This window comes from Varanus komodoensis, unplaced genomic scaffold (genome assembly GCF_004798865.1).
Source record: "Varanus komodoensis strain SLA01 unplaced genomic scaffold, ASM479886v1 scaffold13_1, whole genome shotgun sequence".
Taxonomy (NCBI): Eukaryota; Metazoa; Chordata; class Lepidosauria; order Squamata; family Varanidae; genus Varanus; species Varanus komodoensis.
The window spans coordinates 11,350,674-11,378,480 of record NW_025335408.1 but is presented as its reverse complement, the minus strand read 5'-3'; the positions used below and the strand labels follow the sequence as shown (position 1 = coordinate 11,378,480).

At 41.0% G+C, this 27,807-nt stretch overlaps 1 protein-coding gene across 1 annotated transcript in view; it reads left to right on the top strand.

Annotated features, from left to right (window-relative positions):
• Positions 1-27,807, top strand: part of TSPAN12 (tetraspanin 12) — a 97,262-nt gene that overhangs the window by 37,001 nt on the left and 32,454 nt on the right. Inside the window, exons 7-8 of the mRNA XM_044423030.1 lie at positions 20,795-20,877; positions 23,984-24,119. Of these exons, the coding sequence (XP_044278965.1) occupies positions 20,795-20,877; positions 23,984-24,119 (219 nt within the window). The remainder of the gene's footprint in view (positions 1-20,794; positions 20,878-23,983; positions 24,120-27,807) is intronic.

The window sequence follows — 27,807 nt, the reverse complement described above, 5'->3', positions numbered from 1 at the left end:
TATGTCAAATCTTGCATTAGAAGGACAGATACCTGCATGACACAATGTGCAGGTGCTACCTGTTCGAATGGTGCTTATGGTGGCAGACATGCATATTAGTTTTAAGCATTGTTGTGTTATTGGTGCACTGATTGGCAGACATACTGCATGGTCCCTGCATGGTGTTCTTAATGAATATTTTGTTGTTTTTTGTTACAATTAGAATTGAGGCTCTAGTCCATTGTATGTGATGTTCTGCATGCACACAGGCGCTTTTCATCCCTCTTTCCTCACTCCTAAATTTGGTGACAGTTCCTCAAAGCCATCTTGAATGTCAATGAATGTACAAGGGGCTGTAAGAAAAATATTGCCACCTACCCATGCATGCATGGAAGTGTTTTGCATGCATGCACAAGCTTTTATGGATTCTGGCCATGGCTTCAGACTTTGATGGTTCTAATCTTTGCCAAGACTTTAAAGTCTGAGATGCCCAAGCCTCAATCCTTCCAAGTTATTTCAAAGTCACTTTCTACTACTGTTGGCTTTGAATACTGCTGCCAGATTTCATAGCTCTTGCTGTAGGACATATGTGTCCTTGATATGCTCAGCTGCTATGCCAGTCAAGTTTTGGGTGCATTAATTTCAGGTCCTCCTTTCTTCTGCAGCAAGAAAACAGCCACTGCCCTCTTAAGATTGCTGATGTACTGTAGAAGTAAACCCCCTTGAATGCACTGGGACATACTTGCATAGATTGAACCTAGGATTCAAAATTTTGTATTTAATGGATTTGTTAATGTATATTAACAAACAAACAACTACTCTGACTTTGTCTTCTGACAGCACAGATTGCTGTATCACAACAGGAAACACTCGGAAACACACTTGAATATAGGTTGAGTGTGGTTGTTGAACCATGGGTTGTTGCTGAAATATAAGTTACCATGCTGTTTGAACCCAGATGAGATAACAGACCATGGTGAACAACCCACAGTTCACAACCCAGCAGCAAACCACAAATTATTGCCATAGGTTGTTCGTGTTTAACAAGCTGTAACTTGTGAATGCAACTAGGTTCAAACAACATGACAATCCATGTTTCAACAACAACTCTATACCCCACCCTTGAGTCTGAGCCCAAACAGTGTCTCTTCTCCCATTTCTGACAGTTCAGAAACACTTCAGAAAGACTGGTGAATGGGGGTAGAACAGGGATGGGGAATCTCCAGTATGTGTATATAATCTGGCCCACAGGGAGACCCCAGCTGCCCTGCAGAGGCTCCTTCCTCCAAGCCCAGCCCTCTAGGTGAGAAGAACCCCTGCTGTTCATGCTGATCAGTGACTAGAAATAACAGCAGAGATGTCCACTGCATGTCCTGAACATTGTGAGCACGCTCCTTGACACACTAAGGGGAATCCCTGTTGCTGTATCCACACTTCGCAAGTGACAAGGGGTTTTTTCTGCCCTCCCCAGGCAAGTTCCTGGCTGGTTCTTGTTACCCATGATGAAGTTGATTGCATGGGTCCAGATGACAAGACACTGGCTACAACTGCCCCTAGAAGAATCCATGGGTTGTCAGGGTTGCTTGTTGTCCTCAAATAAGTCATCCTGCAGGGCTTAGTATGGGTTTGCATGACAAAAGAATGCACTGTAGCTTGTCACCCTTGATGGATTGTCATGTCACGCAATCCCAGTCAGTCAATTTTGTCCTGGTATCAGTTTAGGCCAGTTTAATCAAATGGCATATTGTTCATATTTATACACTTTTTCTATTCTTTAATTTTAGGCTCAGTTAAGTAAAGCTACTGACATTAAAAGAAGTATATTTACTACATGCCGCCAGCACTATCCTAACCCCCCTCAGCCATTGATTTCTGAATGTGTGGCAGAATTATACTTGCATGGCACCTGCCTGGTCTGCAGATCTCAAGCTACCTAATGCCTCACCTGTCTGGTCAGGTGTCCTAGCTTAAACAAGATGCTGGCCTGTGATGGGACATGGTTCTTTCAACCCAAGATTTGATGGGAATTGTAGGTCAAACATCTGGAGGGTTGCAAGTTCGGTAAACACGAAAACAACTTGACGTGATATGGCCATGCTGTTTGGGAGAACCTGCGAAAGAAGCTGAAGTGCACCAGATTGGAAAAGTTTGATGTATCCAGTGCTGGCATTATCATGTACCCATGAGGAGACTCTCATGTTTCCCTGTCCATCTCTGTATTCCATGTGTCTGACTTTAACAGAAGATGGGATGACTGGGGGGAAATTTGTCATCTTTAAGAAATGCCTTCCTATCAAGTGCTATCTATTCAGGACAAGCCTAAACTTGGTGTTTCAAAGAGAGCTCTCCTGCTTTATTGTTCTAGCACAGGCTTGTTACAACAGGTTCACAGAGAGCAGTTGCTTTTAAGGCACATTATCTGTTAGATGGGAGTAAAGTGGCACAGAAGATTCCTTTTGGTTCCTGTTTTTCCAAAGCCTATAATATATAGTGTTTATTGCAGCAGGAAAAATGGGCCATTCCCAGATTTTGAGTAAAATATAGGTGTACTCTGAAGGCATTGAGAAGGACATTGTGCTGGGCTGCAGGCAATATTGTTTTGTTCTTGAAGAAGACACAGGGAGTCACCAAAAGGGGAGGGGGCTGTGATGCAGGCTGTGATTTGTTGGTCTCACTGGTGAAGGAAGTGCAAGAAGTGCAAACTGCATATGGAAAAACAAGCAGAGCACCTCCTTTCATGGCATGGAGAAACTGCACGGTATCTTTAAAAATCAACGTTTGTCAGCTCTAAAAATGAGTGGAGATATGCAGTGACATAGACAATTGGGCAGACGTAGACTTGACAACCAGGCAAATTTGTAAAGGACAGAAACATGTGTACATTAGCCAAGATGGCCAGGGCCTGCAGTGCCAGCCTCACGACAACCTGTCAACTTCAGTCTGTCCCAAGCTGGTGTGAGCGACAGAGAACGAGAGCTTCACAAATGTTGTTTAGCAATTGTAGATTTCAATATGTGAAACTGTCCGGTGTTGGGAGGCAGGATGAGCCACAGAACTGAACCAGCACATTTATTTTCTTAAGAGGATGTTCTGCCTTTCCTGGAGGGAAGGGTGACCATCCCTACAGGAAAAGACTCAGCATTATTTCATGGCATTTGCCTTGGAAATCACAAGAATAACCTCTTAGCAAAAAAATTAAATTGCAGTGTACTGTTGCAGTGCTTTCTTGATACTTGTTCCTGACTGCCTTTTTTGGCAACGAACCAGTCTTGCCATTAATGCACTTTATAAAGCTGAAGCTCCCACATGTCTAATAATCACGCACTGGTAATCCTGGTACACAACAGGAAAAGTCTTTTGGACAGCCTTCCCCAACCGGGCACTCTCCATTTCCCAACATCTCTTGTCCAGCACACCTGAAGGGCACCAGTTTGAGGTAATTTCAGTTGTCTGGTATCTAGGGATTTGAAATATTTTTCCAGTTCTTGCTATTAAAAAAAATAAATGATGCAGCCATGCTGACAATCACTTTTATGTTTACAGGGTGTCTTGAAAGTAATCGAGCTGCTTAAAGCTGTACTGGTCACACCAGTTGCTGGGGAACTTAGGTGGGGGGGTGGGGGGCTGTTGCACACACATATATTTAATTTATTTCTTTAAATCCTTTTTAGACCATCCCTTACTAAAGTCTTGGTTTAACAATACAAAATGTAAAATAAAGCACAGCGTCCTAAAAATTCAACTAACAATAAAACCCCAATTAGAACAATCAGCTCTTAAAACATTGGGCAAATAAAAAGGTTTTGGCCTGGTGCTGAAAAGAATAAAGTGACGGTGCCAGGTGAACCTCTCTGGGGAGCAAATTTCACAATTGGGGTTCCACCACAGAGAAGGCCCTTCTCTGGGTAGTCACCCTCCTAATCTCCTTCAGGGAGCATACCCAGAGAAGGGTGTCTGCCGCAGATCCTAAGGGGAGGGCAGGCACATATGGAAGAAGATGCCCCAGTTGTGGAATTTGCTTGTGGGGTCCTGCTGGCAGCTGGCTGGACCAGATGGGCCCTTGGTCTGATCCAGCAGGGCTCGTCTTGTCTATTATGTTCTTATTTGTGTAATATTTTTATGTTTAGACCACACATTTCATGACGGCACAAAGACATTGTTCAACAAAGGGGCAACTTATAAACGACTGGTTCTGCCGACATCTTTCTCTTGCTAAAAGCATTTCCATGGATCCCAGATCGTTGGTGCTGAGGGGGCATGGCAGGGCACTAACCTCCCCCTTTTTCCACATCTGGGAAGAATCTACTAGCCATGGAAAAGCATGTAGACAGTACGAATTCTTAGATCTTCTCCTTTTGGTGGTAATAGCTGTGAATTTAGATTGGGGATGTAGTTCCAGCTCAGTTCATCCATGGCCCCATGCCACTACTTTTAGCAAAATGAAGACTGGTAGATATAATTGCAGTTCTCCTGTGTCGCATCCCCAAATGCCGGCTTCTTTGGAGAATGTACATGATCAGATTTGGAAGATTTATCCTTAATTTACAGACATAAGAATGATAGCAGTTGTGAAGTGGGTGCGTATATGGTACTATGTGATTAAATATATGTATATATTATTGTTGAAAGCATGATCTTATAGTGAAATGAAGGGAAAGGAGGACTATTTAAAATGTGAGGCAGCAAGCGTGGTCAGAGAAGATGCTGTGCCTTGATACATCAAAGAGATTCTTTTAAATTTGCTTTCAGAGCTTGAGGGGCAATGTAATCTTCCTGAGACAAGCTTTCTGGTATGCTGCTACTCCAGGGAAGTAGACCTACCTAAATGTAGACTGAAGTTGCTTAAGGAAGAATAGTTCAAAAGAATACCACTGGAGGAAAAACTGTGTATTGAGCCATTGTCCTAGACCTGTGCATAATGGCTATTTAAAATCTGCATGTGTTGTGGCTTTCACTTTCTGATGAGTGAAATATCATAATGTGCAGAATTCACCCGGATTGTTTTGGACATGCCTGTAAACTTGCATGCTTTCCAAAATGAAGCAGTTGCCACTTGGAAGCTTCATGTGCATCGGCCCTTTTGATACACCTATATATTGCTGGAAGTACAAGTGCAGTGTATGACTGTAGCTTATGCAGTGCTATGTTTAAAACTGGGTGCAAAGGAGAAGGATTTGCCAGTGACACATTGTTGCACAGGAACAGTAACACTGTTTAATATCCAAAACCAGCCAGAAAAATTAGACAGGATTTGAAGACATGGAAAATATCAACATGACTGACTATATGTAGTTCAACACCTCTATCTCAGCCAAATCCAGCTTAATTCAAATAGATCGTTCCATTGAGAATAAAGATTCCAAGCCAGATGTTTAGACCACTAAGACATGATCTCCAGCAGAGTCTGAAAGGTCCACCAGTCCTATGGGTACCTTCCTTTTTCTGTAAAAACATAGTTTCTGTGTAGAATTTTTATATACGTACATAGAGATGGAAACCTCATTACCAGTCTTCTGGTTGCTATGTATTCTGCTGCAGAAACTTTCTATGTTGCATTTCACTTTCTGATCTTAGGGTTGATTCAGATGTGATCAGAAGCCATGGATTCCTGCTGTGACAATGAGCCACCGTGAGCCTTGAGTTTGCACACAGTTTATCCCCTCCTGTTTTTAATTTAGTTGTAAAAATATTTCTAAATTTTCTTTCAGTCCTAACAGGGACCCACAAGATAATTTACAATAAAACCAAAACCAATAAAATTACTAAAACAGTATGAAACAATTTTAATACTGATTAAGTATCTAGAGAAGATGGAAAGTTAAAACTTTAGTATTATGATTACTATTTAAGTCCAGATGGATTAAGAAAGTGTTTCTTTTTCTGCCTGCCTAAAAACCATTGGGGTGCGACTAGTCTATCCTCTTTTAGAAGCAAACTCTGTACACTAATGCACTGTTCCATGTTTCCAACAACCAAACTTCTTCGGACATAATGCAGAATCCTCAAGGATGTTTGCAAATTATAAGTAGATTCATATGGAGGAGGAGCTAATCTTTTAGATATTCTGGTCTCAAGCTGTTAGGGCTTCATAGGCAAGAACCAGCACCTTGAATTGGGCCCAGAAATTGTCCATTTGAAGACTATGTAGTGATTCCTAAAAGCTAACATGGATTTCTCAAAAAAAAAAAAAAATCCTGCCAGACTAATCTAATTTTTTGACTGGGTAACTTCCCAAATGGACAATATACAATCTATCTATCTAGACTTCAGTAAAAATGTTGACGAAGTGCCCCATGACATCCTGATCAGCAAACAGTGAACTCTCTCTCGGGCTTGATGTAAATGCTGAGAAGCATGGGAGATGCTGAAAATTGCCCTGAGGGATCCCAGAGGCTGCTGGCCAAAGGCAGTTGTCTACCACCTTTTGGCAATATTCAGCCAAAGAGAATCTTAGCCACTGAAACATGATGCTTCTTGCTGTTGCCAAGCCTCATACCAGCTGGACAACCCAGGAAGTTCCTGTAGCGAGTGGCATCAAATACTGCTAAGGGATCCCACTGAGCCATCCAGGATGTGTTTATCTCATCTGTCTTCCAGCATAGGTCATCCACCAAGGTGACCCAAGCTGTTCCGATCCCCAAATCATGCGTGAGTACAGACTGGCAAGGATCCACACAGTTAGCTTTATCTACGAATAAGTGGAGCTGGGTTGCCACCACCTATTCTTGTGCAAAAAAAAAAAAAAAGAAATTGGAACAGCCTGGTATTTATTTATTTTATTAAATCTTTATATTCTACCTTTCAGTCTTAATTTTAAAACAATTAAAAATTTAAAGTAATTGAGACAATAACAAAGGTGAACAACAGAGGAACAGAAACCTCCAAAGAATAAAGCCTGATTACTTTTATGCGAAGAAATGCAAAGTGGAACAGAGTAGAACAGATATGGCTGCTGGATGCTATGCAGTGAGGAGATTAGTTATCCAAAATGTTGGCGTCATGTGGAAGCTTCTTCAGCAAGTCCCTCTTTTAATAATATGGGAACACAGCCCTTCTTTAAGGAGGCATTTGCAGTCATCCTGATCCACCTGGGAAACTTTTGTCAGGCAGGATGGATAGGGGTGTAACAAGCAAGTTGATGGTTTACTTCTCTAAGCGAGTAATCTGCATTCTCAAGCTGAACAAAATGGGGCTTTCCTATCAAAGTTGAATGAGCATGTGTCTCAGTTACAACCCCAGAGTCTGTTTTTAATCTAGACTCCAAGTTAGGACAGATGTGAGGAATTTTATCAGCAAAGCGTTTTGCAAACTGGTCACTACTTTGGGGCTTGGAATGTAACACCCACTTCACCACCCAAAACAGCTCTGCAGGCTGACACTGTGCTGATGCATTGGTGGCTGAGACATATGATAAACCATCACTTCCAAAGAATAGGCTGCTGAGTGTCTTCTAACTTTTATTTGGTAGAATTTATTTTGAAACTTCTTCAACTGTCGCGCATTATGAGAATATCAAAAGCTTTCAATTTCAATTTGAACACTATTTCCTTTGATGTTGAACTCTGGAAACTTGGTTTGCTTAAACTGGTTAATGAGAACAAGCCAGGATTGAGCTGTGATTTCAGATCTTGTCTTGTTCTCAAATGGTTGTTGAAATCAACAGAGCAAGTTTGCCTATCATGGCAGATAGTGGTTAATATAAAAGTAAACACTCCTGTGCCTCATAGGAATGAAAGAGGAGGGTAAAGAAAGTATAATCACAAATCTGGCAACACTAGATTGTGTGTGTCTGAGACCCAGCATGACTCATTCTCATGGCTTCCTGTTATGTCTGAACAGAATCTAAGTTAATTCAAGATTCCATAATGCTAACAGTTTTTGAAGGCAAACTTAGACATGGTGTGGGTCTATACATAGTTTTGCCACCATGTGTTGGTATTGAACAGGAAGTAGAAGGTGGAGAGTCCAGTTCAAGGAAGTTAGGAATAAGGAAGGCTGGAGGTCCACTTATTCTGCTGTTTGCCTTTTCTAACCAAAATACTTTTGGTTGCAGGAGTTTATGCCCATTTTCATTTCTGCTGCAGAGTTAAGAGCATTTTAGGGAGCAGGAATTTTGAATAGGTAAATGAAGGGAAAGAATTAGACAGTCCTTTTGTTAGTGTCCTATTCACAATTTGGAGCCCTCAGCACCCATTTTATAGACATAGGGAGAGGTCTGATCATGGATATCCCATGCCAAATGTGGCTTAGCTCTTATACAGCCCCATTCTGTTCATGTTTGTTCATGATTGTTCAGTGGTCCGTATTCTAAGGCAGGCCTGCCTAGGATTTCAAACATTCAGTGCATATTTGCTTAGAAGTATGCTCCAATGAGATCAGTTTGCCTTACTCCCTAGGTAAGTGTGCAAAAGATTGTAGCTGTACAGATGCACAAAGTGCATTAAGGGTAAAGTAAACTCTCCGAATGGATAGTTTAGATAGAATGAACAAAATGTTCTCTCGTCAATGGCTGCAGTCTTTTTGGTACTGTTCAAAATGTGGTGGTGAGCCAGTGTGGTGTCGTGGTTAAGAGCATGGGACTGGGACTCAGATGATCTGGGTTCTAGTCCCACTCAGCCATGGAGCCAACTGGGTGACTTTGGGCCAGTCACAGCCTCTCAGCCCAACCTTCCTCACAGGGTTGTTGTTGTGGGGATAAGATGGAAGAGGAGATGTAAGCTGCCTTGAGCCCTTTGTAGGAAAAAGGCAGGATATAAATCGAAAAATAAATAAATTAATTAAATAAGATGTCCCAAGGACCAAATCCCACTCCAGAGAAGGTCTCAGGGGCTGCATTTGAATGGTAGGTGGGGCTGACCTCAAAGTGGACCAAAGGCAAACGTACAGCCAAAAATGGCAGTATATCTTAGCTTCAAGTCATTTCAATTTCTGGAATGGGCAAGGAAGAACTGCTGGGAAGTGGTTGCCAGTGCCAGTGGTTTGGAGAAAATGGGGTGTGGCCAGGAGAAGGGGGTGTGGCCCTCTGGAATCCCAAAAGACCAGCTTTGAATCCCGGGCCCGAGGTTCTGCACTCCTGTCTTAAAATGTGGCCAAGTCCATAAATGTTTAACTGGTTTCATTTTTATTTCTGTAGAGGGACAGTATATTTAGTTTGCTGTCAGAAGGCTTACTTTCAGGCTAGCATAATGGCTGTTTGTTAATCATGCTGATATTAGGTAAATTCAGACTCTGCCAAGCAAAAAGTGTCTCCAGAGTGTACTTTTTAGTATCGAAACCTTTGCCAGATTTGTGATTGCTCTTAAATGTTGCTGCAATAAATCAAAATTAACAACAGAATTGGTGGTAGTTCTTTTAAATGATGCTTTCAGGAAGCAGTATGCAGATTATTGTTGTAGGAAATAGACAAGAGGATAATCTAGAGCCAAAATGTAGGATTCCTATCCCAAGAGGACTGATACTTCATTGTCCATGCACTTAGATGAAAGTAAGTGTTGCTGTAGCGAAGTTATATTACTGCAACATGTATTTAAATTAGTTCAGAAAAGGCATCAATAATATAAATGAAGATACATCTATCCGAATATCTCTCACCAGTGCTAGAGAAACTATTCTAGTTATTAGCTTGCTTCTGGGCTCAATTCTAAGTGCTAGTTTGGCCTTTGAAAAGCCCTAAAGGACCTTGGACTAATGCACCTAACAGCTAGCTTCTGTGACACAAATCTGCCTGATTTTAAACTTGGCTTCTGAAACCCTTTGGAGATTGCAACTACCATGGTTTCTTAGCAGTGGCTCTCCATCTTTAGCACACCCTCCCCAGTTAGACTTGAGAAGCACCTTGATTATTGTTCAGGCACATTTTTATTCAGTGAGGCCTTTGACTGCTTCTTCTTTATTTCATTGGTCATTTTTTCAGCTGCTGATTTCTTTCTTTCTAGATGCTTACTGTTTTCTTTAAGTAATAGCTTTATTATTCGTAGGGAATGATTATGGTCAGTTATTTATTTAACACTGGTTGAAGTAGTCCTCAGTTGGAGAGAGCAGAGCCTTTAAGCAAATTTGTGCAGAGGTGGAGAAATTGTACTTGCTCCGTTTGAATGAATCCAGATTGTGTGGCACACCTAGGCATGACCTTGGCCATGGGGCCACCCTATACCCTCAATAGGGATTGGTCTGGCCACTCATTTCCCTGAGGAGGAGCTACCCCACAGCAAAGGGGCTGGGGACGAATCTATCAGTACACCATTTTGCCTACTAGCCTACCTTGGCTTCAGACCATATGGACTATAACATGATGTGCTGGTTAGTGAAGTCTGCCCCTAGTTGAAAATGTTAGTGCAGACTTCAGCCACAGGTTGTTGTTGTTGTTAGCTGCAAAGTCACGTCCGACCCATTGCGACCCCATGGACAACATTCCTCCAGGCCTTCCTGTCCTCCACCATCCTCCAGAGTCCACTTAAGCTCACGCTGACTGCTTCAGTGATTCCATCTAGCCACCTCATCCTCTGCCATCCCCTTCTTCTTTTGCCGTCAATTGTTCCCAGCATTAGGCTCTTCTCCAGCGAGTCCTTCCTTCTCATTAGGTGGCCAAAGTATTTGAGTTTCATCTTCAGTATCTGACCTTCTAAAGAACAGTAAGGGTTGATCTCCTCTAGGACTCACCAGTTTGATCGCCTTGCTGTCCAAGGGACTCGCAGGAGTATCTTCCAGCACCACAATTCAAAGGCCTCAATTCTTTGGCGCTCAGCCTTCCTTATGGTCTAGCTTTCACAGCCATACATTGCAACTGGGAAAACCATAGCCTTGACTATACGCACTTTTGTCAGCAGGGTGATGTCCCTGCTTTTTAAATGAATGAGCATCAATTCATTCAAAAACAAAATAAACCTGAGGGGCACAATCTGAGGGTGTCGGGCTTTCCTGTTTTTCATGCTGCGGTGTTGATGAACAGGCATAACATACACAGTGTTGTTGTCACTGCTGCTGTTATATTATATTGGGTTATATGTCACATTCATCTATATATGAAAAACGTATGTGCGAAATAGTGTAATCAGGTTGCAATCTTATGCACTGTTGTGCTTAATGGTAACAAGACACATTGAAATAATTGCTTCTGAGTAAACATGCACAGGATCAGGCTGTCTGTGTCATTCACTTCCAAGTCAGCGCGCTCAAGATTGTAGCATAACATTCTGAGTGTAAGTGTATTTGTGCAGAAGAATATATCTCAAATGTCAGTCGAAAGGATCTACATATTATGGTTGATAGCAAAGAATTATTTTTGGCTAGCCAAGTCTGAAGTCCGCTTCCACTAAATAGCACATTTGTCAAGGCAGATATTGTCTAATTAAACTGATGAAGATTAATAACAAGCTTTAGGTTGTGTGATGAGCATATGGGATTTATTTTTTACTTTTATCTTGCAAATCATTCCACAAGTTTCTTTAACAGTTTTTCAAATTCAGATTTTTGGGTTTATTAGTAAGAGTGTTTTGGTTTGCAGTCCAGCTAGTTGTATTAGAAAACCAGTATGTAGTTAGCTTCTTGTAGCAATAAGATTCTGAATAACAGTGAGTTGCTACTATCTGCCATTAAGATTAATGGAGTACGGCTAATGGGAAAAGCAATCCTAAGACTGCTAGACAGTTTCTAGGGGCCATAGTTCAGGCTTTGGGGAGGAGACTGATTAATTTCAGAACCTTATAAGCATCAATGGGATAGCCCATTGTATTGTACCTGAAGTTAATTTTCTACTGATAAAATAATCCACAGAAACAAACAGCCTTACTACACATTCTGTCATATGTCTATATTTACTTGCTCTGTGGGAAATTCCTTTTTAGAGTTGGGAAGATGGTAAAGAGGGTAAATGCAAATAATCAGAAGGGAAAATTGTGAAGAACACCAACCTTTATCAGATATAATAGGATGAATCCAGTAAGGCTAAGTAACAATTTGTTGGCAGGATTTAAGTTAGACTTGATTAACTTTTCCCATCAATGTAACTGAGAATGAAATGTAACTAACTTCATCTGGATCCAATCCTTGATGTAGATGTTTCTGTCACTGAGTTCAGTGAACCTTGCTTCCACATAAGGCAATTTGGAAGCCATGAGTACCTAGGTAATGAGAAAACAGTCCTAAAATATCTGTGGTCTCTAGGTTTCTGAATGGTATAGGTAGCAAAAAACCCCAGTTTGTCTATTTTTCATTTGGGCCACCTAACTCTATATTTTGGTAATGCCCATATTAACAATTAAAGCTGCAACTTTCATAAAACATCTGCTAGGGGTTTTTTAAAAAAACTTTTGAGTAATTACAATTAGGCAAATAACTGATTTAAACTGAGCAAGCATAGCTTGAAAGTTAAATATGGGTCTGTATGGCTTCATCACTTATTTTCAAGGCAATCGTGGTGGCTGGCACACCAAGCAAAAATGTAAAGTGGCAATTGCATGGAGATGACTATATCACATTCTGATGTTTTAAAATGAAACCAGAAGTGATTTGGGCAGTCATCCATAACTAGTAGAAAATGTAGAAACTTGTTGTGTTTTTAATATGCCACAACTGATAACTGCAGTGTATGTGTATATATTAACTGCATTTTCAGTGGCAGAGAAGATATATTTTTATACACACTGATGCACACATATATACATGATATCCTATGCTCCCTTGGTAACTTCCAAATAATTTGATTGTCTGTGACTAGCATCTTGGTTTCAGAACACTTTATTTGAATGTAAATCCCATTTATTTTAGTAAAGCTTTCTTCTGTATCAAAGTACTTATGTGGAAGAACATAGCCTGAAGCCACAAGGAGGTTTACACTGAATTTCCACGGAAATGAATGTGACTTCTGCATAATGAACACATTCCAGAGAAAGCTAGGGCTGCCTATATCCCATTAAATAGGCTTATGTATGCACTTAATATAAATGCCGACTATAAAACACATTATGCAGAAGTAAATTCACTCCTTTCAGTGAAACTTAGTTCAACATAATGCCTGCTGTTTAGAGGTAGGCAGGGCACAAAGTGCCTGTTGTTAGCAATGGAAAAGCCAACTTTAAACAAAGATTTTTTAAAAAAATATTTTCAGCTGCTCTGGTTGTACTTGCAGGTCTCATTGACTGGACTGTGGTCTTGAGAAAAAAAGCTGTATCCAAAGACCTCAAGCCTTTAATTGCACTCTTAGGTTCATTGATTTCCAGAAAATGTAGCTTAATTGAACATTCAGCAAAAATCACATCAGATAATTTTTCTTCAGATCAATTGCATCAGATTGCAGGAGCTCTTCCCTTCATTTATATAATTTCTCATCATAATTGCATCCTTGATTGTAAAATGCTATAACATCAGGAAGACTGTCTCTAGTTCATCACTTTTCATGCATCAGTTTTCTAAGTGAGCTGATTATTTTATTTTACTTTATTTTGTGTAAGAACATTTAAACATGAAATTGTTCCAGCACTATAGCTCCAGGAAGTTTCATCTATGTGTTAGGTTGGATGTTCACATTAGTGTGTTAGGACTGATGATTTTGCTAGATTGTACCCAAGGGATTCCAGCTGAAGTCCCATCTTAGCAGGGATTTCCTGACCTCTTCTGTGATGGGAAATACTCAGCCTATTATTGGGGATTCCCTGCAGTGTGCATGGAGTTCTCCTCTGCTCGTAAAGTACATGAAGGGCTCAGTTTGAGTGCAGCTCTCTTGGAGTATTGCTGCTACTAGCTCATGGTCAGTGTGTTTTGGATCCAACAGAACTTGCATGAGTGAAATCCAGATCAGGTAATAAGGAGCAAATTTTGATTTGAAATGCAGCAGGTCATGGATTTCTGATTTTTGACATACTTTGAGAGGAAATTCCTGTGTTAATGAGGACAAAGTAGTAAATATTTGTTTTTTTGCAGGACTTGGAACCTCCTAATCTTACTGAATGCTTGATTCAGTTTTTAATACTATGAAGAAGGCAGTGTGTGCAGTCTGCATTTTACCTTGTGTATTTCATCTTGTAAATTAACCTAACTCCTGTATAATTGTGCTGGATGTAGCTTGGAATCCATAGATGCAGACAAGAGATTCATCTGGAAATCTTCAAAATCCAGTAGGAGGAAGTGTTGAGAAGAACAAATTATATTAGAAGCACAGATGCTGTGTGGGCTGATGTTTTTTCCCCTTGCAGTCAAAAGCCAAAAGTGCATATTGAATATATAATCCAGATACCAGATGGCTTCCACTGATATGTCATCTTCTGCTGGGTAATAACCAGACTGTTTCTGTCAGGGTGGGGGTATTACCCAGAGTAGCTCTTCCCACATATGTATTTTTGGCCACCTGTAATGAGCACAGATAGTAAGTTAGTGTCAAATGATTTTTTAAGAAAATCTCTTAATGAACTGTGTAAAGGATGCTTAGTGTTTCCATTCTGAGCATCCTAGGCCTGCCTCTTCCTCTTGTCTTGCAAATGTAATACTACACTTCAGAATAGTAAAAAGGATTGCAAGCTTGTGTTATACATGTGTGATTGTGTCTGCTGAGAGAAGAAAAAGCTCTGGTTGCATGAGCAGGATACAGGAATTAGCAAGCCACAATTCACCCTACATTTTTTTTGTGCGTGATCCAGAACATGTGGTTAATTGCTTCAAAACAAACCAGGATTACAAGCCAACTTTAAACCATGGTTTAAACTTGGGTTTCCATCTTGGCCTAATTAAATGTAGTTTCATTTAACTGGAAGCTTTTAACAGGAGGAGCTTTTCTGTGGTAGTCCCCAAATTATGGAAACATCTACTCTTCAAAGCCCACCTGGCACTTTATTACATTTTGATGCCAGGGTAAGACTACCCTTTTTGGTGAGGCATTTACCAATTGAAATAGCATGTGGAGGTGGCAGAGGGTATTGCCAACTGTTTAAAATGTTTTATTATTACATAACATGTGCTAAAATAAATAAAATTTGTATAAAATGTGGTTTTAAATGTAGTATTAGGTTTTTTAATGTAAAGTTGTTACATATACCAATGTATATCTAATAGGATTCCCAGCTGGTGAACAAGAAAAAAAGTAAAAGGAATCAAAATACAGGATTAATATTTAAAACAAAATGCTGCCAATAGAAGCACAGCTGGTTAGCTGGAAACGGTTTGTTTAAATACAAAAATATTTTCATCAGGTTTAACATTAGCATTTTGGCTTTGTTCCAGCATGCTAAGCCAGGGTTTCCCATAATTTTGATTTTTAGCAGTCATTCCCTGGAACCTTTGTTTATTATTACATTTGATATGAGGCATTTTCTACTTCTCCTCTGGAGAATGATGATAAAATTATCTTTCAAGTTTAGAATTTAGAGTCTAAGCTGCCTTAGAATGCCTTAGAATGCCCTTGACCTACATGAATATTCAAGAGTCTTGTGCTGAAACTGCTTTTTTTAACCTGAAACCTCCATCTGTGTTGTGATGCTGTTCCCATCATCCTCAACCAATGGAATATCTCTGGTGCCTGTGAATTATGGGGGGTGTAGTCCAGTTCCAATGTATCTGAAGGACACTAGGTTGAAACTGTACGAGGCTGCAAAATCCTGGCTCGCTAGGGGCTATTGTGTATTTTAACTACACAGTGGAAAGGATGAAGACCAAACTCTGTGTTGCAAGGAGAGAAAAAATAGCAGAAGATCAAGATAGTCTTTTTGTGCTTTACCTACTCAGACACTCTTGTCAACATCAAAGTGTTTGTTTTCCAACACTGCAGGTACAGCAGGTGTCTATATGCTATGGGGCCTCGTCACTCATGACATCTAGGTTATGAAATGCCTCACAATGGGAAATGTGCTTGGCTCCATCATGTTTACCTTCTGGTGAGCTGTGCGAATGTGGGCATTTTGGCTGGCTTGGAGCCCAAGCTTATTATTCTGAGTATTTTTGTTTGTTGCTGCTGTTTTGAAGTTCCACCAAAACAAATATAATTCCTACGTAATGAACACATTCCAGAGAAAGCTAGCGTTGTCTGTAGCCCATTATGTAGCCGCATACAAGGCTTATATATGCACTTCTTGGCAATTTTGCTTTGCTATTTATGGGGATATTTTTAAATTTTTCTTTTATAACTTGCTTTATTCAATGTTTTGCATTCTTTGTTAGCCTATGGGGAGATCCCTTTTTCAATGAGAATGCAGGACAAGAGTGTTTTAAAATAAAGAAATAAATGTCTAACTGCCTTCTAAATTAATTTGGTTGGAAGCCAGTTCTGTTTATTGCACTGCATATTATTTTATATTAAGGTCTATTCTGAAAGTCCTATAGGGAAAAAACAAACAATCAGAAGACAGTATACACATGATAATTTCATGTCTGTTCTGCTGCATGAAATCCTAAGCTTTCTTCTAGGACTCTAGAATTCTAAAATTCAGGCTTTTTCTCTTACTTGCTAGCAATGGTTCCAGTCTAGTAATCTTTCTCCACCATCTTTCTTTCCTCTCTTTCTGCTTCCTAAATCAAAACATATAAACAAAAGAGAGATAATATTCTTGCTCCCTTGTCCCCAGCCAAAAAGAGCTGGGAAGCTCTGACAAAATGTTTTTTGTGGCATGCTTCTAAGCACAATACAATTTGTGCATTATTTCAAATGAATGGGAACACTGCATATCAAACAACAGGACTTTCCCAGTTATGTTGTTTTTTAGTATCTGGTCTATATTATCATATTATGGCAGTGGTTTTAAAAAGAGAGGTACAATCTTTCAATTTTTTGAAGCAGGAATTGCATAACATAAGTTGACAAGAACTTGTTCATCTCTGGGAGTTTGATCCTCTAATTGTGATTAAAAAGGCTTTTTCTGACATTACCACAGAGATGATTTACTGGCATCAATGTATATGGGCCCATGGAGAGGCAGAGTTCAAGATTTCAGATCTATTTTGCTTTTACTAGAACCCCGAGATCCACCGACCAGAACCAGTGACAACGGAAATGCACATAGAATTAAAGTATGTTCTAAATCGAGTAATTTGTTTTCAGTGCAGGGGCTGGAGTGGAATACTCCTTTCACAGAAAAGACTACTGGTTATCCCATATGTTCTTTATTTCAGCAGCCTAATTTAGCCAAGGGAAGAAGCACCTTATTATTAAACTATTGGGAATTAGTGCTAATCTCCTACAAATCTTCTGCTTGCTTTGCTGTTCTCTGGGCATTTGCTGCAAGTGGTAACAAAGAGAAAATGGGCCCACTCAGGAACGGAAGGCAGTTAGGGTCTTTTGCCCCACAAATCTATCTGCTATTCAGCCCTCAGTGACCACAGTATCCAGTGATGTCCAGAAGGCATGAACCAACTACCCCTAATTGAAAACCACAGATAGGAGGCATTCTTTTTCGGTGGAGGCAGGTCCCTTGAATTTGACTATTTTCAAGTTTTCAGTGATATACATAAATGTGATCACTTTTCATTCATGGCAAAGATGAGGTTTTACCAGCTTTTCCAGTGTGAGAAGGTGACAAACAATTAGGTCTTCTGACACATACCTTTTAGTACCATCATTTTAGCACCATCATTCTAGAATGAAATGCCCCTGTTTTCAAAGAAAGGGGAAAAAGGATGAAAACTGTAGGCAAGGAGTATTGAAACCAGTCAAGCCCTTTTTTTTGATTGCATTATATCTAACTGGCATGCATGAAGATTTCTTAGCTGAAACTCTGCTAATGGCGAGGTAATATTCTGCAGCTGTTCCTTTACATTCTTGCCTTAAATGTACAGGATTCTGTCTTGCACATACTTGCTTATGGTGTATGCTGCTAAATGTCATGAAACTTGCTTGTCTGTTAGCTTAGTGTTTCCTCTTGTTTTCGTTTGCATTTGGAGGGAATCAAGAGTAAAATCAAGTGGTCTTGCTTGATATAGCAGAACTATTTTGTAATTGATTGTGTTGTCAGAATGATTAGAAGCTACTGTTGAAAAGCATCTTGCACTATCTTCGTAGAGTATGATGCAATTAACTGCTTTGTGTGAGACTGAAAATAAACCTAAATGTCTGTGTTTATTTTTCCTTAAACTGTTGGGGTTCTGTGTGTTGTAAGAGGTTAATCCAAAGACAGCTAGATGGTACAAATAGGCAGATAATGGGGTTTATCTCCATTGTGTATGTAAGGACTAAATAAACTGTATTGCTAAAGCCTATTCTTGGCAACTGACAGAAAATAGCAAGCATTCAGACCTTTGTAGCCAGGCTTCAGAGCTCTGCCTTCGTGCTTAACAGCTATTTTTCAGGTACTACTTAATGTGTGGTGTGCAAAGAAGCCATGTTATATGTATGTGGAATAACACTGTGACAGCTGTTTAACCTGTTCTAGAGGGAGTTCCACTCCTTTTGAAGGTTTGTGGCTTGAGGTTGTTCCTTGAGCCATTTTTGTCACTTGAGGTCCAGGTGCCTTCGGGGCTCGGAGTGTCTTCTACCAGCTTTGGATGGTGGCCCAGCCAGGTCCCTCTCTGGATAGATAGCCTGCCATCAGTGGTCTTTGCTCTGCTGATGTACAGTGGTCTATAGATTACTGCAATGCACTGTACATGAGGCTGCCTTTGAAGACTGTTCAGAAGCTCCAGCTTGTGCACAATGTGGTAGCCGGGCTAATAACTGGGATTAGATGGTCTGAGCACATAACCCCAATTCCGATCCCCTTGCACTGGCTGCCTATATGCTTCTGAGCATAATTCAGGGTGCTGGTTTTAACCTATAAAGCCCTGCATGGCTTGGGACTACAGTACCTGATGGAACACTTCTCCTTACCATCATCTACCCAGGCACTATGATCAGGTTCTGACAGCTGCCTCTGAGGAAGTCTCAGATGGTGGCAACAAGGAGAAAGGCTTTTTCAGTAGTGGCCCCCCAGCTCTGGAACAAACTTCCCCCTGAGCTCTACCTGGGACCAGCTTTACTATCTTTTCAATGCCAGGTACGGAAAAGCTTGCCCTCTGCTGCAGGGCATTCAAGTAATCTACTGAGCCCTGCTAGCTGTTACACATGCCATAAGTTTTTCTTCAAGTTATTATATTTTAATCTGTTTTATACTTGGTTTTAAATTTTGCATTGCAAACTTTGTCTGGTGTTTTAATATGTTTTTAACATGGTTTATTTTTATTGTATTTTTAATGTGCTGTTGTGAGCCGCCCAGGCAGCTTGGGCTGTTCAGTGGTATAGAAATTTAAATACATAAATATATAAATAAACATTAGCATCTGTGTATCACAGTTAAGAGTTTAAAAAGTTATGGTATTAACACTCCCTGGCATGATTCTCTCTCTGCTATAGATAATACTTACAAAAATCACAATTAATAAGGATTTGATTTGAAATACGAAAGAGCATTGTTAACATTAACCATGGGTTAGTCAGTGTTAGTCACTTAACCACAGTTATGGCCAGATGAGACAGGGCAGTCTGCAACCTGGTTGCCACTTTTTGAAATCTTACGTGTATTTACAAGATTAGGGGTGTTACATCTCCAGGGAACTGTAATAGGTAGTTAGAATATAAACAATGGGGAATAAAGACAAATAGTAAATGAAATGACGTTTACTTGCCCTAGGACAGGTGTGAGCATGCTGCAGCTTTGTGAGATTTCGGTTGAACTCCCATCCACTAGCCACCAGCCAAAGGATACACTTGCTGAAAGAATTCTGAGCCCAGGCATTTGTGCTCAGGACTAGAAGTGAGTGGCACTGAAAACTCCTTGCGTACAAAAGCCCTTGCTCCCCGCCTTCAGCGGGATAGTTTTGTGGGGAGGTCTGGGAACGTGTGTTTCATTTTGTTCTTTCCACTGTTAAGAGTTGGAATTTGGGAATTCTGCTTTAAATCACCCAGCAATTATCTGTAGATCCTGATCTGCCTTCTGCTCATCTCTCCACTGAGAATGTGCTCTCATTTCTGTCTGTAACTTAAAGCTCAGCATACTCTTTTGATGACGCTGTTGAACGGTGGGAGTGCACTTAATCATTTTACCGCAAAACTCATTTGTGAAGATTGTGAAAGCCCAAGTTGACCCCTTTCCAGAAATTCTATATGCATATGGTCATTTTGTGCGATGGTTTATATCCTAGCTTAATACTTCCCTTTTCTTATATTACCAAAGATCCAAGGTGAGTATCTTAAGCCCTTATACTACTGGTTGATCAAAATGAAATCCTACCTATTGTCACTTTACTTCATTTCCCATGCCTGGAAACAAAGCTATGGGGTTTTGAAAGTTGGCAAAATCTTTTCTGCCATTGGCGGGGATCCTGTTTAACAAGGTCATCTTAATCCAGTTCATGTCTCTGATGAGTTGGCTATTATTCCTTCTGCTTTGATGATTCAAGTGGAGTTTTCCTCATGTATACGAGCTTGAGTGAAGCTGCCTGTCTTTTTCACTAGTAATCTGGTAATTACATACGGTGCTCTTACCTTTTCCCTCACAGACTACTGATTCTGCATCATGGCACCTTGTGGATTTTGGTTGTGAAATCTCTGCTGGAGTGATTAATTGTACTGCAAGCAGAAAATAAAACCCCAAGGCTTATGCTGTCCCTGAGGAGCCCCGTTCTGGGCAGATAAGCCAATCCTGAAATAACTCTGTTGAGAAATCTGTTCTTCCAAGATATTAGCAAATTGCAGAAGAGCAGATTGCCATGTTTTAAAAAATAATATTTGAGTAATGCATCTATTCAAATCACTAAGTAGGGGGAAATTATTCTGTGCATTAGTGCACTGCTTATAACTCTGTCTTGATAATGGTGTCTGTACTAACTTATGCTTTTGCTAAATAAAATCACTGTTTTATTTCAGTTGATGTCCATCACTGTGTTAGGCGTTTCTGCCTGGATGAGGGACTACTTGAATAACGTGCTCACTTTAACTGCAGAAACAAGGTAGGCTTGCCATGGTCAGCCAAAACACGACTCTCCTCCTGTAGCTGGATTTCGCAGGAGGGAACCAAAAATGCCAAGGGGGTGGATGGGGTCTGTGGAGGGCTCTGGAGTCTTTGTGCCATGTCATAGTCTCACCTGTATAAAAGTATAAAAATGACTTCTCTTATATATACTATTGCTGTGCTAATTGAAAAACAAAACCACTTCTGTGCCAGTTTGAAAAAGGACCACCGAGATGCTCCTGTATTGATAGAATAATACTGTGTTGTTGGATTTGAGTCTCGGGGAGCAGAAAGCGGGGAGGCAGCGATTGTGCTAGGCAGTCATGAGGGCCACAGGACCAAGCAGAAGGACGCAGCAGAACTAGGAAGATGGTTGTGGATTAGGCAAAATGCATCTCCTAGGTAAAGTCTTTTATGCTTTTCCAGGCAAGGGGGGCCCAGTGTGGAGTAGTGGTTAAGAGCATGGGACTGGGACTCAGACAATCTGGGTTCTAGTCCTCGCTCAGCCATGGAGCCCACTGGGTGACTTTGGGCCACACTTTCAGCCCAACCTACCTCACAGGGTTGTTGTTGTGGGATAAGATGGAGGAGGAGAATGATGTAAGCTGCCTTGAGCCTTTGTAGGAAAAAGGCAGGATATAAATCAATCAATCAATCAATCAATCAATAAAATAAATAAAATCCAAAGCCTAGGAATAAGTTGCTGCTCTAGAAGATAATGGCTGTAACTCAATGTCTGTGAGCATCTTCTTTGCATAGAAAACATTTCAGGGTCTATACTGTCATCCCCAGGTAGGGCTGGATGGAACAACGGTCCAACACAGGAAGGCAGAAGTTCCTGTCTTCCTAAGATGCCCTAGATTTCAGTCTGGTGGCTTCAGTCACATAAGACAGTGGCACAAAGATGAGAGTTCCCAGTTCTAGCCCTGGAAGTTCCTGATATATGTTTGACTGAGCAGAGCATACATGATTAGTGCAGGGTTTGGCCGAACCCGGTAACCAACCTTTGCCCTTGGCAGCTGGCAAGCATGTCTTCTTTTACCCACTGCTAGGCAAATTAGATTTCTGCTGGGAAGAGGTGGTGAGCAATGCATGAATGTTGCAGCAACTCCTCTCCTGACATTGGCAATATGGATGCTGTATCCAGTCACAAGATGCAGCAGGGTCCCATGTTGAAAGGGTCATTGGCAATGTTATTCTTTTGAGTGTATATTAGAAGCTTTCCCTACTGATCTCCAAGATTAAACTTCTGTTCTTTGCCGGCAACCATATTTATGGATGCCCTGTTTAGTTAGTTCTTCAGGAGTTACAGAGGGTGTGTCTGGTTCTTATAGGGTCCAGGATTTAGAACCCTTTTTAGCCATCTTCTACTTCAGTGAATCACTTGAGCACCACATTCCAGTGATGGAGCAGGTCCCAAGGCAAAAGGAACATTTCCAAATTACCCCCCAACATTAAGTATATTTTGGTTTAGAGCTCTTCCTGTCAGTAACTAAGCCATGGGAGAGCCAATTCAACTCTTTAGAATGGGGGAAAGTGCACAAAATTTGGGAATGTACTGAACAGTTGGTGGTTATGGAAGAAAGGGTCAGGGCCTGCACTTTGCTCTAGGATTTGTATACATCCCCTCCTCTCCCTCTGAACATGGCAGGATCATACTTTCTCAATGTGTGAGGATTTTCCAAAGTTCTCTGTTCTGCCTTCTGCAGAAAAAGTAATTCTTCTTTGTGTACTAGACGGAAAGGGATGGAGTTACCTGTTTAAAATGGACACCATTCTCACTTTATTCTTCTCTTAGTAGGAGCAGTAGTTATTTATTTATTTATTATTGTTTATTACATGCATTTATACCCCATCCTATCACTTCAAGCGCTTCATACGGCTTACAAAATATTGTTAGAGGTTAAGGGCTTGTTCAATGAGAGCAACTGACTCGTGTCCATTTTTAGGGCTGTGCTTTTACACCTTAGGTTCCTCTCTCTGCTAATTCAGCAGGGGAAGGCATCCACTTTTGGCCAGGAGGTTGGATTAGCCCCCACCTCTGCAACAAGCCTGAGATACCATCAGCAGATAACATGAAGTGGAGGAGGATCCTAACCTGAACTCTAGCCTTCTCCTATCCTGTGATACTATTCACACCTCTGCTCACTTTTTTAAGAGAAAGGAGCTCAGCCTAGGGCTAGCTAAAGCCAGCTCCTGCAGGCCTCTTGCAAGCTAAGCTGAGCGGCTTCTTCCTGTACTGTTCACATGGGGTGGGAAGGGACTTGGCTGAGGCTTGCAGGAACCTGCAGGCAACATTGTGGGCATGGGCTGGGTAAGACTCGCAGGCCAGAGGTAGCTCTCCCCTGCTATTCAGTGTTTCATTTTGGTGCCACCTCCTTACTCATACATCTCTGATCCCTGCCTCTGAACAAGCATATTGTCCAAGATTTTTAATATAAGAACTTTAAAAGAGCCTATTTTCACACCAATAATTGCAGCTTGAATCTCTTTCCCCAGTGTTCCAAATTTTTGAAAGCCTGTCTTTACAGGTTTGATTAAAAAAATAAAAATGAAAAGTGTGTTTTGGTTAAGAACCTACTTTTAGTGGGAGAACCCTTAGGACACATGAAATAGCATTTTCAGGAGCAGAAATCACAGTGCTTTTTAAAGGCACCCTCAGATTTCCCCTGAAGGGCAAAACAAATCATCCATATCAGAGACAATTTCTGGAAAACTGGGATTTGTCCCTGGAGTGGCTTGTCTAGGGGCCTTTATTTCTCTCCTTCCTGTGAGATCTCAGTGTGGCTGAATTCAGTTTCACTCCATTCCTTGCAGTGTATCAAGCACTTTATGTTTTAGAATTCTATATGCAATGGTGAGAGTTGTTATTTCAGAACTAATTATGAAGTAATAGCTGTAAGCATTCATAGCTGCTCACAGTTGTTTTCAGCTTTCCATCTTGATTCAAAGGACAAAGCTGCCTCATCATAGAGCACTCTCTTGTTAAGAAAATGCTTTCAGTGATCCTTAAAGCAGATGACCACTGTATTCTAAAATGATGTGCTTTGGAGGGAAACTGGATGCAATGCCATTTAACTGATCCCTGTTTCATTTGCTTTCAGGGTGGAGGAGGCTGTGATTTCAACTTACTTCCCAGTTGTCCATCCAGTAATGATTGCAGTCTGCTGTTTCCTTATCATTGTTGGGATGCTGGGATATTGTGGGACAGTGAAAAGAAACCTCTTGCTGCTTGTATGGGTAAGGCTTCCTTTTATCCATTGGTGAGTTGTTTAGTTCATGTTTGATGAAAGGGGGCTTTAAAAAAGCACAAACTTGGTCATAACCATTGCTGAGATGAAGGTCCCCCTCAGCATACACCAGGCCAGGACCTGCCTCATGGATTAGTGTTATTAGGCATCTGCCAAGATCTACACTCTTAATGGGTGTTGGACGACAGAGCTGTGTGCCCCATTTGGCTTGCCCTGCACTCCTCCCCAAGCTAACCTGTTGTCCTCAGGTGCACTGGAGGAAGCTGCCCCTTAACTAGTGTTGCAGTAAGTCTGATTGGCTTCTGCATGGAGGAAGGTGAAGGGAGCTTCTTGCCCTTTGCCTTAGGCAGCAAAATGTCTTCAGTTGGAGCTCCTTGATGCTTTTCCTCATGGATGTGAAACAGCACTAAGGATGAAGAAGTGATTTCTGTCTTTTTGTCATTGGTCCTGTTTCCTTCTTGGGCTGTTTTGAAACATTCTGCATTTAGCTGTATGTGAAAGGAACTCCTGTGAAAGACCAGTTGGTTTTTTCCAGTGGAAAAGCTCTGAAACTGTTCAGTTGTTAGGTTTTCTATGCTAGCCTAAACAAGTTTAATTTGAAATATTGCAGCCTAAGAAGTTAGTGCTCTAGTCTGGCTATAATATAGAGTATTATCTGCAGCCCAGACACCATTTCATTGTAGGCTGTCCTTACCAGAAGGATATCTAGGCATGGTGAGGTATCTGAATTATTTTGAAAGTTTTTCCCACTTCTAAAACCAGCTCTTAAATCATTGGGGTGTCTTGAAAATTGTAACCCATTATTGGTTCCCCCACCTCTTTAAAAACTCAGATTAATATTTTGTTTATCACATCTCTTCTAATAAAATTGTGTGGTGCATTCAAATAACAAAATGATTTAAAACAAGAACTTAATCCTTTCACTCTTTTTTTGTTTATTTAAAATGCCACAGAAGCATACGAATCAGTTATTTTTCTTCGGCACAGATCTTGAGGTATACACATGTACTGTGTGTAGAGCAATCAAACTTCATTAAATCAAACCTAGACATTCCTGGTGCTTTTAGCCTACAATATTTCATTCTCAGGAGCCTGAGAACCAGCTTCTGCTGGTCCAACTGATAAGCAAATAATAAATGGTCTTTTCCTAAGTATGCCACACTTCTTGACTAATTGTTAAATAAGCAGTTTGCTGTTGTATTGTGGAGATGTGCAGCTACGAGTCAATAGTTCATTCATCACACTAATCGGAAAAGAAAAAAGCAATGGCTCAACAGAACAAGCTGTTGTAAAGCCAGATGAACTGGAAGATAAAGGAACATGGTGTGAAAAAATATTTTTCCAATCCTTCCTTTTAGTCCTCATTCTGAAACTTGCAGAGGATTGAAGTCATTAAGCTCATACTAATTTGAATGCATCCTAAAGTCATATTTTAAACTCTCTTGGCCTCATTCTTTTAATGCTTTGGATTTTTTAAAAAATAGAAGGTACTGTGTAGTCATCGTTGTACATAAATTGCTTCAGCAAAAGTCTAGTTCTCATCACACTTTATTGTGACCAGATAAACTAAACAAGCATGGGGCTGTGCAGAAAGAGACTCCGAGAGCTTAATCCTAAAGGACTTCTGCCTGATAGATTGAGGATTCAGAACTTGGGGCCCTCAATCTAAAATTTGCCTTGCTGGCAGGAGCCAGACAGGGTGAGAGGAGCACAGAGGCAAAATTGCTGCCTATTCCCCCTTTTCTTTACATTTTCATCAACACGAGCTTCTTGGCTTCTCTAGCTGACTCATCTTGTTACAGGCAGGATGAGCAATGGAAAAACTTTAGGGATCCTGTGGGTCCTGGCCTCTCCTTTGCCCCATCCATCATCCTGCTCTCTTTTTCTTCTCTTCAACCCCTTCCTGTTGTGTGCTAGTTTCCCCTTTCACACCATCAAAACCACAGACCGTTCTTTGGTCAAAGCTCTTTATTTTCCAGTGTGCATTCAGTAAAGCATAATTAGCAAAGAAAGCATCTTTGAACATGCACAGAGCATTTTGTTGAAACTGCACTAAAACTCACCCACTACCTCCAAGAATCCACATCTGATTCCTGGTGTTCCTGCTCCATGTCCTCTCCTAGCAGTTGCAGACTGTGGCTATTCTCAGGATCTGCCTGAACACCTGGAGAGGGTGGCCTTGAGATAAGTCCACCCACCTCTTCCATCTCAAGAGCTGGAGGCTCCATTTCGGCAAGGGGTGGCATAGAAATTTTCTAATAATAATAATAATAATAATAATAATAATTTCCCATGGCTCCTCCTACTCCCCCCTCTGAAGAGTCCAAATCTCCCTGGCTTTGAAACATGTGCCCAGAACAGCAGCCTCTTCCATTCCGAACCCTTGCAAGCTGAAGAGCAGTTGAGGTGGCACCTGCAAGGGCATGATGGCTCAATCTGACCTTGGATTTTCCCTTCCAAGGCTGTAGCTGTACCTACAGTCACAAGAAAGAGGGTGTGCCATACCCTGTGCTCTCTGCAATGCTTTCCCTGGGACCATAGTCTTGCTGTGCTAATGGATGAAGGTATCTTGGTCAAAGAAGACAAGTTTAGCCCTCATTCCAATAATATTTATGAGTGCGTCCTTTCTTTTTATGAAGTCAGACCAAAGCTTAGTGGCAGAGCACATGCTTTATGTGGAGGCCATCCCAGTTGCAGTTCCTGGCAATTCAGCCCAGAGACCCCCTGCTGGTCAAGTGGACAGGACAAGCTGCTGCAGGGCAGCTTCTTAAGTCCTATGTAGGTGATGGCCTGTCATTCATTCACATGACAAAAGGTGCTATACAGTGAGAAAGAGGGTGGGAAAGTGGAGGAGGTTAACGCTGGGAGTAGAAGATGAAAGACGTTGTTGGGGAAAGGAAAAGAGAAGGCTAGTAAAGGTTGGGGAAGCCAGGGAGGCTTTGGGGAAAGGATTCAGGATGGTATCAGTGTTGGTAGGAGAGCTGCAATTAAGAGGGATGGGAGTTAAAGAACAAAGGGGGAAAGGAGAAGCCAAACATCTGGATGTCTTTCTGCAACATTCCCTGACAGGTACCCTGCAGATGTTTCAGACTATAACTCTCTTCATCCCTGACTATAGGACATGATGTCTGGGGCTGATGCAAATTGTAATACAAAACATCTGAAGAGTAGCTGGATGTGGAGGGAGGCCTAGCAGCTAATTTCCTCTCTACCTGTGAAATGTCACACTTCCCTTCACCTGTGAAATGTCAAGACCCAATTGCTGTTAAATTTAATATGAGCCATTCTGAAAACTCTGTATTGGGGTTGCAAGCTGAGTGGAATGGTTGGATCCAATTTGATGTATCTAGTGTTACTCTAACTTAAGGCCCACTCTAAGTAGGACTAACATTAGTGCAACCCTAAGTTTTGGATAGAATACATGTATTAAAGAAATCTCTAGCAGTAGGGCAGAATGAGTCTTTTTCTTTCTAATTCAAATGGAGTAATGCCGAAATCTGGATTGTTCTGAGCTTTCTTCCTCAGGCCATCAGTACGTTCATTTGACTCATGATGCTACCTTGTAGTAAAGTTTAACCCAAATGGAAGCTTTCCAGCTTAATGCAAGATGTAAGTTTAAACTGAAGTGACATGTTGAGCACTGAAGGCCAGCCACAAGACAATAATCGTTTATCATC